We start from the raw sequence: 11,587 nt of genomic DNA, 5'->3' as shown, positions 1-11,587 counted from the left end.
AGCAAAACGGCCAGACACGGATATTTTTTTAGGTCTAAGTTTCCTAAAATGTTTTATTTTTTTGTGGATCAAAAAAAAGTTGAATTTTGTCGGACGGTGGATTCTATCAGTTACTATCCAGATTGTACGGAGTAACTTCTTGATTGTAGTGGGTAACATAACCGTACTTTTTTGTAACATCTTTGATGGTACAGAGTAGCATAATGATGGTACCGGTTAACATCTACTTTTTACCATCTTAAGATCATAAGTTTTTACCATCTAATTCTCTCCGTGTAAGATTAATAAATTATAACTACTTATAATTTTTTAAATAATTGTGTTCACCCCTGTGTATCTAAAAATAACATGCTGACACATTTAAGTAGATTGTTTGGATACCCTTGTTAAATTGATGATTTCTTGAGTTAAATTGTTCGTCTTGTAATAAATCGAGACCCTTTCCTCTGGTAGCATGTTGACCCATGATTATTGTCTTGTCGTAAACTGGGTAAAGGGGATATAGTTGCTGGATTTTCGGATATTGTTGAAACACCTTTGGTACATTATTGGTTGGAGATTTTATAGCTGGTTCCATTAAAATAAGGCCTTGTCGTCTAGAAGACACGGTCACAATATCTGTCGATTTGGGTTTAGATATTGGGCGATAAGTCCACGATTTTGTTGTCGGAACAATGTCAGTGGTATTTTTAATTGTATTTGGAGTACTTTGACATCGAGTTTTTGAAGTGTTCAGTCGTACCCCTCCAGTTTTGAGACCACAAGCAATTGACAAGCCTCGTAATGTTTGTACAGTAGGATTACCAGTTGGCCTATTGACCATTTTCACATTTTTATTGCGACCACGAGTTTTACTTTTTCTTTGCACTTGACTCGAACTGTTAATTCCAAAAGACGAATTCACACTCGCTTGTATTTTATCAGATTTGTACTGATGGGTATGCTTACCTCTCGGAATATTTCCTAATAAAAAATTTTGATTCTTGAGAAATTTTGTATCTCTGGATTTCATAAATGGCCTACGTGTTATATTGATTACAGACGGATTTAAAAGTTGATAGTCTTTTCGATCATTCAGAGTAGTCGTTCCATAGAAAATTAAAGCCCATTCCTGAAGTGTTGCACGACCTAAAGATGAATGGATTAAAAAATATGCAAAGAAGTAATTTTATTTTCATCAGAATTGTTGATTTAACACAATACTAAGCATTTAATTTTAGTTTAAAATAAATATCTTTAAAATTAAGTGAGTCAAATTCGCTATTACCTGATTAGTATTAAATATATCATTTAAATTACTGCCCATCCAGCACAATGTCTTACAGTAAAGGTATTGTGAGCTTGCGATATTATAAACATGCGTATAATAAAGTACAAATATCTAAATTATACAATTTATCCGAAACTTTTTTACAATAAATGATGTATTTGCATATAAGTGAGAGACCTTGACAGGATTTAGTTTAATAAAATTTACTGTGCATCCTTAAGTGCCATAAGAAATAAATTAATATTGTTCAAATACTGTTTAAACAAGTTTTTTAATACTTTATTCGTACCATGTAAGCTTATTGTTATCTTACTGTAAAGTAACATGGTTAACTTACAATGACCTAACTATATAGGTTTACAGTCTCCTTATCATGTAAACTAACGGTGGGCGTACCTTATAAGGTTACTGTATTCTTACCATAAGATATCGTGCTGTGTGAGTATTTAAGAAATTTTTATTCGATTTAAAAAATTTTTGTTTCAAAAGAATATACATTATTTGATAATATTGAATAATTTTGTATTTAATTCAATTTTTTGCATTTCAACAAGTCTAAATTCATGTATATTATTTAGGGGAGAGTACCCTGTTATGCAGCAGCCCCGGTTGTGCAGCACTTGTCATTTTGTTCATGTTCTTTTATCTACTGACATGAAACTTATATCAACTTATGTTCACGTTAGAAGGATGTTTTTGAGCAAACACCGATCCGCCAAATGTTATTTAACCCTTTGTTAGCACTGTGTAAAAAACGCTGCTTGAAAAATATTTACAACATGTAGAGACTTAACTATAGTCCCCTACTTTATGAAACATAAAGGATTTTTGTAAAATAATTGAATCGAAAAAAATTATGTGGTCATTTGCAAAATTGTCCCAGACCCGGTTATGTAGCACCACATAAAATATATTTTGTTGTAGTTTTATGATCAAATATCGACTTTATTTTTATATTTAAGTAATTTAAAAAGCACAAGTTATAAATAAAGTTAAAGCAATTCTAAAAAAATATAAAATTTTTTTTTTTAAAAAAAGTAAAAAAAATCAGTTTTGAAATATTTAAATTTTTTTTTGTGAGATTTTTATGAAGTGACGACTTTAATTTTCTTTAAACATACCGTATAATGTCCTCTTTAACATATATTTTTTGCAGATTTTTCAAAAATGTAGTTTTTGAGTAATTTAACGAAAACTACCGTCGCGCAACATGGCGCGACAAGCTACCTAGCGTGGAGCATACAGTGTGATGATTCTTTAAGAAATGTATCCGCTTAGGAAAAAAGCTAATATTTTCCCGGATTTATTGTGAAATATCAACAATGTCATTGAATTTCTATTACATATTAAAATAAATTTATTAATTATTTATTTATAACAGCACAAGCATACAAAAAAAAAATTTCAGTTGTCAGAGATCGAGAAGTCATTTCCTCCAGTTTTTGATGCGCTGAATCTGCATCTGGCAACGAAAACCTTCCATCACGTCAAAATAATTATTTATTTATAATAGTCAATAGAGACGTCTGCAGTTACCCTAAAAAATAGTTTACAGACTTTAACACGTGGAGGTTGCAGTACGATTTTAAACTCCTTACTCGGGAGTTTTTTTAGAGTGAGTTCCCTCGCCTCTCACTTAGTGAATTCTACTATGCTAGAAATATACAGCACAGTATACTCACATAGGAGAATTAACTAAGTGAAAAGCGAGGGAACTCACACAAAAAAACTCCTGAAAAAGGAGTCTAAAACCATAAGTGTTGAGCTGCAGATAATATAACTGTTCACTTTTTATTCAGTATTACTTTCAACGTATATTTGAAAAATCTTATAATTAACAACGTGAGAGGCAAGGAAACTTATTCTAAAAAAACTCCCGAGTAAAGATTTTAAAATCGTACTGCAATCTCCAAGTGGTAAATTCCGTAAACTATTTTTACGGTAACTGCAGAAGTATCTATTGCCTACACAAGCCTGCAAAAAAAATAAAATTTCAGTTGTCAGAGATCGAGAAGTCGTTTCCTGCATTTTTTAATGTGCTGAATCTGAATCTGGCAATGAAAACCTCCCATCACGTCAGGATTTTGAGAAAAATAGTGGTAAATGTTCCAAAAAGCACGCTTTTGGCAGTTTTTGAACATTTCTACTGGGTAAGTACGACGTGCTACAGACTTGTCATAGAAGTCTAATTAAAGCTTGAACCCTGTATTTACGACCATATATAACTCCATAACTCCCCCAAGAATGCGTATTAAGGATTCATACTTGCTAAATTTTTTGTTCATGGGGGTACCAATATATGGTGCCAGTTTGAATTAATTAGGTGAGGGGGCACTTTTTGCATGCTTAACCCACTGTACCTATTGAGCGCAACAGAATGAGGTCTTATAGGGCTCAAAATGTTCTTACAAACAAGTACTTTTGAATGCAGCATGGCGTTTTCAAAAATTTCAATGTGGCGGCCCTATACATTAGATACAATGCCCAAAAATGAAAAATCATTCAACAATATCGCCGATGAAAATCTTAAAAAACAATAAATTATTTTTAAATCTGTAAATTTTTGTGTATTTATTATCGTTGATTACAAATGAAAAACACAAAATGTCAGTACCCACTTTCTCAACCTTTTCTTTTGTGTCTGCCAAGACGGCATCAAAGTTGTTATCCATGAAGGTAGCTGGATATCGGACAAACTCCGTTGGCCACCGTGACCGCGTGGAGGTGCCCTGGACGCAGATACAAATAAGAAGTTATTTCACTAATATGGACTGAAGGTCTTTTCGAAGTATGGAGTTCTTTTTAAATAGCACGTTGCATACAATATACTTACCTTCAAGTAACGAATTTCATGAAAATATCCCAATCTCTAAGAAAATTTATTAAAAATCACCAATTTTCAAAATATTTATCTAACATATTGGATCGGACATTTTGAATTTTCAAATCTGACTTTAGATTCGTAATCAGCGACCTAGAAAATATCAGCGTAACAATAATATTTATTTTATCAAATTTTTTGTAATCCAACTTTTTATTTTATAGAATTACAATTTAAACCAATTTTAATTTACCAAAATTCGCATTCAGCAGAATTTAAGTGATTCGAATTGTATAATGTCAGAATTTTCAAACTATCGAATTTCCATGTGTCAGAATTTTCATTTACATGAATTGTTATTTGATATAGAATTCCTAAAACAGAGAATTTTCATTTGATAGAAATTACAAATGGCCGAACAAACAAACGTCAGAAAGATTTCGGCGCAATTTTTAAAATAGACCAATTCGGTATCTATAAACTATGAGTAGTAGGGCTGTGCCGGTTCTAAAACAGTTTGACCTTGCAACCCTTTTTTCAACCCTCTTGGCCCCCCACCACCCCCTAATTTGCATATTAACCCTTTTATTCACCACCCACCACCCCTTAATTTGCATATTAACCCTTTTATTCACCAATCACCATCCCCTAATTTGCATATTAACCCTTTTGATCACCACTCACTTTCAACCCTTTTGGTCACCCACCTTTTGAATTTTAACCCGTTTGATCACCCCTTACCACCCACTTTCAACCCTGTAGGCCACCCACCTATTGAATTTTAACCCTTTTGATCACCACCCACCACCTCTTACCCCACCTTCTTTCAACCCCCTTGGCAACCTACCCCCCCCCTAATTTTCATATATATTTTTAACCTTTCACCCTTTTGGTCGCCCATCCACCCTAATTTGCATAACCCTTTTCAGTATAAACATATACGGTCCCAAAAATTTAAAAATCATAATTAGAACCTCGAGGAACAAAGGGTTCGCGAGATACCGCGCGGGACTGTGGTGGTTGGGAGTGGGTGGCTGTGGGTGGTGCACAGTAGATGGCTCAAAAGTGAAAGGTTGGTAGGTTGGTAGTCAATGCGTCAATTTTTTTTTTTTAGTTGCTCGCGGGGAATTTTTAAAATTTAACCCTTTTGGTCACCTCCCTTACCACCCACTTTCCACCCTATTAGCTACCCACCACCCTCTAACTTGCGCTGTTGCTCGCGGAAATTTTTAACCCGTTTGATCACCTCCCTTACCACCCACTTTCCACCCTCTTGGTCACCCACCACCCCTCTAATTTGCATATATATTTCTTTAATATTACCACCCACTTTCCACCCTCTTGACCACCCACCACCTCCTAATTTGCATATGTCTTCCCTATGTATAAACATATACGGTCCCAAAAATTCAAAAATCATAATTAGAACCTCGAGGAATAAAGGGTTCGCGAGATACCGCGCGGGACTCAAAAGTGAAAGGTGCGCGACAGATATGCGCGTACGGTCACCGGGCCCATTGGCAATTTCTTATCGAGCGTTATGGCTTTATTTTTGTAGAACTTTGACTTTTGCTCGCTATTGGCATTTGAATTTGTATACAAAACTAATTATATAGAAATTATTACATATTTTATGAATTTAATAAATATTTTTTATTATAAATATAAACATTAATTGTAGCTTGTTATTCAATTAATAAAAAGCATTTTCTCTAAATTGGTGTCGCACAAAGTACTGTGTGCAACACGTATGAAAAAACATTTTCCGACTCCCTCCGTGCAAATTTTACACTTGTCGGAAAACATCTTCTTTCGGTAAGGTAAAAGTACTCATTATGGGACAATTTATAAAATTTCACCTACTATGGGACAAACTTGGAAAACATTAATTTGAGACCTGAACATTAAAAAAAGTAAACCGAAAAATATTTTCCTTAATAAAACACATATTTTATTTCACAGAAATAAAATAATAAATGAGCTAAAAATTAATTGAAATTTTTAAAAAATTAGTTTATTGCGTAATGTCAAAAAATGGAAAACATCGTTCATGATTTCAGCAAAATTTCTAAAACCCTGTGACTTATTATTGATTATACTGCAAAAGTAAGACTATAATGTGTTATGTATAAGTGATCAAACAATTAGTTTTTTATTCTAGAATCTATTTCAAAAATGATATAATTTAAATTTAATTAATTTTTTGAGAAACATAAGTGTCTTATAATAGGTTCATAATTTTATACGTGTCTGTAATTATGGGACGGCAAAAGGCTTTGTCTCAAATCAAGGTACAATTTAAAAACCCTGATCCTATTGTGGGACACGTCAGTTTATTGATTTATTTAAAGAATCTCTCATTATAATTTTTCTCAAGGATCATTATTTATTTATTTTAATTATACAATATATAAATAAACAATAATAAATAATTAAAAGTTAAAAATAATTAATTGAATCCAACATAACCTCCAAATATTGTTTGCACACAATTTAAGCTGTACTTGTTTATATATTTCATGTACATTAGTACAAAAAAAATAACCGCTAGAGGACAGCAGCAGACGGCTCATAAATTTTTTCTTATTTTATTTTTATTATAACCGTATATTATATTAAATATTTAATTTATTGTGCGCAAGTGAAAATACAACTTAGTACCATTATAATTATGCAAATTAATTGACATTATAGTAACAATTTGTTCAGTGTCCCATAATAGGAACCGCATTGATGGGACAAAGGTGTACTATAAAATTCATGTCTTCATAATGGGTACAAGAGAACTACCATAACGGTGACTACGATTTTTTCAAAACCGCTAAACCGACCGAGCTGAAATTTTGGGACGCATGAATATTCTCCAAATTAGACTTGCCGGATTTTTTGTGGTGTCGACTTAAAAATTATCGAATTTACATTTAGTAGAATTTAAAAAAAAAGTATATTTTACAATGAACCCAATTTTAATATCGAAAAATTTCTATTTAAAAAAAATTATAATTTTATAGAATTTTTATTTAACTGAACTCTAATAAAGCAGATTTTCTAATATATCAAATTTTCAAATAACACCATCTCAATTTAACAAAATTTATATCTAGAAAAATTTTCATAAAAAAGATATTTTATTTATCAGAATTGTTCTTTTATCGAATTTCTATTTATCTGAATATTCACTTAAAATTATTTTTATTAACAGAATTTCCAATTCAAAGAATTTCTATATAACAAAATTCCTATTTAACAAAACTTTTATTAAATAATATTTATTTTTTATTTAATTTTTATTTAATAGAATTGTCATTTAACAGAAATTCTACTTAGCTAAATTTTTAAGACAAAGAATTTTTATTTCACCGATACTTTATTTGACCGAAGATTCACTTATCCGAATTTTCATTAGATAGAATTCTTAAAACGTCCAATTTCCATTTGATCGAACTTTCATATATCAGATCATCCACTTGACAGAAACATTTCAGTGGGAGTTTTAAAATCAACCAATCAAAAATTATCTTTTCGCTGGCGCGTCTCAGCCAATCAGAACGTTCGACTTTAAACGCCTTTCCTGTATAATTCTGTTTTGTCGCGTTTTCAAATAGTTAACTTTAACTTTTCAAGAACATGTACATTTTCTTGTACAAGTATATTTTCTTGTCCAGGATCTTGTACAAGTTCTGGTATAAGAACATGTCTGAATTCCGGATGCTGAACTTGTTCAAGAACATGTAGAAATTCATTAATGAACATGTAAAAGAACTTGTACATTTTCTTGTACAAGTTTTTTTAGCCGGGAACTATTTAAACAAACGAGGCAATAGTAGATTATGGTTATGTAGCGATTGACAGCGACACAACCAACCCCAAGCGAAAGGCACAATTAACCGCGTTGCGTCGACGCTCACTTTTTATCACATATTAAAAAACTAGATAAATTAAATGTTACATTTCATACACTATTAAATCCGTCGATAAATTTGTATCATTTTAAAAAAAATATATATATCGATATCTTTAAAAAGTGACTCCAAAGCACCAAATTACTAACAGCTAATTATTCCGATAAGCAGAAAACATCAAAATAGTTGCCAAAGATGCGCATAAGTAAAACAATACTTCTCAACATGTCAAAATGTCCTCTTGTGGCAAGCTTGCAGAGCAACGTTGGCACAAGCTTGCTGCAAGTCTGCAAAACTTAATACGATGCGCAGTTATAAACGGAAGCTCCTTCGGCCGTGCAATAAATTTTTCAACCTCCAAAGCAAGGTGCCCGCATGGTTCGTTTTCAGTTTGTTTCTCAAATTCATGCAAAGATACACGAGGCCGCCCTATCAATTCCGAACGTCATTCGGCTTATCCACTACATTATGCATATGTGTGTAGCTTAACTTTTTTAATTAACTTTTTTTAAGCTTTAAATTTTGAAAAAGTTAAAGTTAACTATTTGAAAAGTTAAAGTTAACTTTTGGAAGAGTTATATGTAAAAAGCATGTAAATATTTGAAAAGTTAAAGTTAACTTTTGGAAAAGTTAAAGTTAAATTTTGGAAAAGTTAAAGTTAACTATTTGAAAAGTTAAAGTTAACTATTTAAAAAATTAAAGTTACCTATTTGAAAAGTTATAGTTAAATTTTGGTAAAGTTATATGTAAAAAGCGTGTAAATATTTGAAAAGTTAAAGTTTACTATTGGAAAAGTTAAAGTTAAGTTTTGGCGAGACGACTGCTTTTCCCCGAAAGGACAAAATGTCGAATGGACAAAACGTCGAATAGCAAAACGTCGAATGGACAAAATATCGAAAAGCCATAATGTCGAATGGGCAAAATGTCGAAAAGTCAAGACGTCACATAGTCAAAACGTCGAACGGACAAAATGTCGAAAAGCCAAGACGTCGAACGGACAAAATGTCGAAAAGCCAAGACGTCGAACGGACAAAATGTCGAAAAGTCAAGACGTCGCATAGTCAAAACGTCGAATAGCCAAGACGTCGAACGGACAAAATGTCGAATAGCCAAAACGTCTAATAGCCAAGACATCTAATGGACAAAATGTCGAAAAGTCAAGACGTCGAAAAGTCAAGACTGCGAATGGACAAAACGTCGAATGGATAAAATATCGAACCGTCAAAATGTCGAAGTGTCACAATGTCGAATAGTCAAGACGTCGAATGGTCAAAACGTCGAATGAATAAAATGTCGAATAGGCAAAACGTCGAATGGCCAAAAAGTCGAATGGCCAAAACGTCGAATGGACAAAATGTCGAAATGTCAAGACGTCGAAAAGTTAAGACTGCGAATGAACAAAATGTCGAATGGACAAAATATCGAATGGCCAAAATGTCAAATGAACAAAATGTCGAATATACAAGACATCGAATGGTCAAAATATCGAATAGCCTAGACGTCGAATGGATAAAATGTCGAAAAGGCAAGACGTCGAAAAGTCAAAATGTCGAAAAGCCAAGACGTCGAACGGACAAAATGTCGAATAGCCAAAACGTCAATAAGTCAAAATGTCGAATGGCCAAAACGTCGAATGGACAAAATGTCGAAAAGTTAAGTCGTCGAAAAGTCAAGACTGCGAATGGTCAAAATGTCGAATGGACAAAATATCTAACCGTCAAAATGTCGAATTGTCAAATTGTCAAATAGTCAAGACGTCGAATGGTCAAAATGTTGATTAGTCAAAACGTCGAAAAGTCAAAATGTCGAAAAGCCTAGACGTCGAAAAGTCAAAACTGCGAATAGACAAAATGTCGAAAAGTCAAGACGTCAAATGGTCAAAATGTCTAATGGACAAAATATCGAGACGTTATTTTGCTCTGAGTTTCCCTTCTATATAATGCACACGTGTTTGTTGTTGCGTTTAACACTCGATAGATATCGCTAGTTGTATTGTTTTTGATGTGTCGTGTTTGATGTAATGTTTGGATTTTATCTTTCAAATTAATATTATTCTGTATTTTGTTTTAAAAATTTAATAGTTTTGAAGTGCAAAGTATTAAAAAGTGTCACATTGAATTTTTTTGTTTTCTTTTTTAAGGTTAAATAAAATTTGCTACAGAATGAAATCTAAATTTGTTTGCATTCTTTATTTTTTGTTAATCCAGTTTTTTTCTTTTATTAATATATGGCACTTAAAATTATTTATTTGTAAGTTTCAAAAATTTTTTATTGTTAATTAAATTTTCTCTTTCAGTTTAATTTTTTCATGTCATTAATAATATAAAAAAAAAAGTTCACTATTTGAAACCATATTATTTTTTAAATATAATCGAATAACTGTTTAAAATTAAAAGTTTGTATTTATAAAGATAAAAAGAATAATTATTCTCATGTCAAAAAATTTGTATTATTATTATTATTATTATTATTATTATAAAATGTAAAAAAAACATTAAAAACGATTAAAATTTTATTTTTATTTTGATAAATATTTACTATTTCAGAAGTTAAATTTTAAAGAAATGTTAACTTGAAGAGAAAAAGATAATAATGATTATTGTATTCCAACTTATCATCATCAATTACTGTAAATTGTATTTTTGTCTAACAATTATTTTAATTAAAATGAACGCAGAACATACGTATTAAATCATATCAACAATATTAATAAAATTACTTGATCATCATATTAAATATTTAAGTAGTATCACAATTTAATTCTCCTTATCCTTATTTATTAATTTTAATATATGTTTTTGTGAATTGTGTTGTATCTTGAATTGGGATTTGATAAATTGATAATTGTCCTTCTTCTGTAGTTACTATTTAATTATAATGTACATTTATAGAATTTTGAAATTAGTTTGACAACACTCTGACAACTTATTTGTGATTGAAATTTAGTTGGCTCAATTAGAACAATTTTTTTTCATTGTCAGTATAAGCTGTCATAACATCACTGTTAGAAAATAATTATTATTTAAAATTAATAGCAATATTTTTGTAATTTATATCTTTTGTATTATATATATATATATATTAATTTTGAAATAATAACATTAAATACTTAAAAAAAAACTGGTGGCCAAAACTGGAAAAAATGTGTCTACAAATGGTGCAGTGGCCACAACTGGTGAAAAAGAACTTTTGAATAATTTAATTTTTTAAAAATAATAAATAAAATTTTGAAATATTTTGAATTACCGTAATCAATTTAATAACATATATTAGACTTGATAAAAACCCTATATGTCCACAATTTATAAGACAATAATTTGCCATATTTGAGAAACATGTAATGCATATTAAATTGGTTTCTGTAAAGCACAAAAAGGTAAAAATTAAAAAACATTTTTCGAGAAAAATGAAAAAAGTGACCATCATATTCAATATTTTAGTAGTAATATCACAATTTATTTTTTTATATTCCACAAAATTTTCAGCAATTTTACAGCAAAATTGACACATTTTGCCAATTTGTAAATTTCCACGGTAAATATTTGCTGCATAATTTAAAATGCAATGAAATTGTTTCCCTGTGACGGGACCTGA

At 30.9% G+C, this 11,587-nt stretch overlaps 1 protein-coding gene across 1 annotated transcript in view; it reads right to left on the bottom strand.

The window, feature by feature from the left end:
• Positions 1-337: 337 nt before the first annotated feature.
• The window catches only part of LOC127278228 (furin-like protease 1, isoforms 1/1-X/2), a 780,368-nt gene continuing 769,118 nt past the window's right edge, over positions 338-11,587 (bottom strand). The window contains exon 10 of the mRNA XM_051299825.1: positions 338-1,128. Coding sequence (XP_051155782.1) covers positions 338-1,128 — 791 coding nt within the window. The remainder of the gene's footprint in view (positions 1,129-11,587) is intronic.

This window comes from Leptopilina boulardi, unplaced genomic scaffold (assembly GCF_019393585.1).
Source record: "Leptopilina boulardi isolate dan_hultmark-lab unplaced genomic scaffold, ZJU_Lbou_2.1 LbouV2_2, whole genome shotgun sequence".
NCBI classification, from domain to species: domain Eukaryota; kingdom Metazoa; phylum Arthropoda; class Insecta; order Hymenoptera; family Figitidae; genus Leptopilina; species Leptopilina boulardi.
The sequence above is the reverse complement of the archived record's forward strand: the minus strand, read 5'-3'. Positions and strand labels throughout refer to the sequence as shown.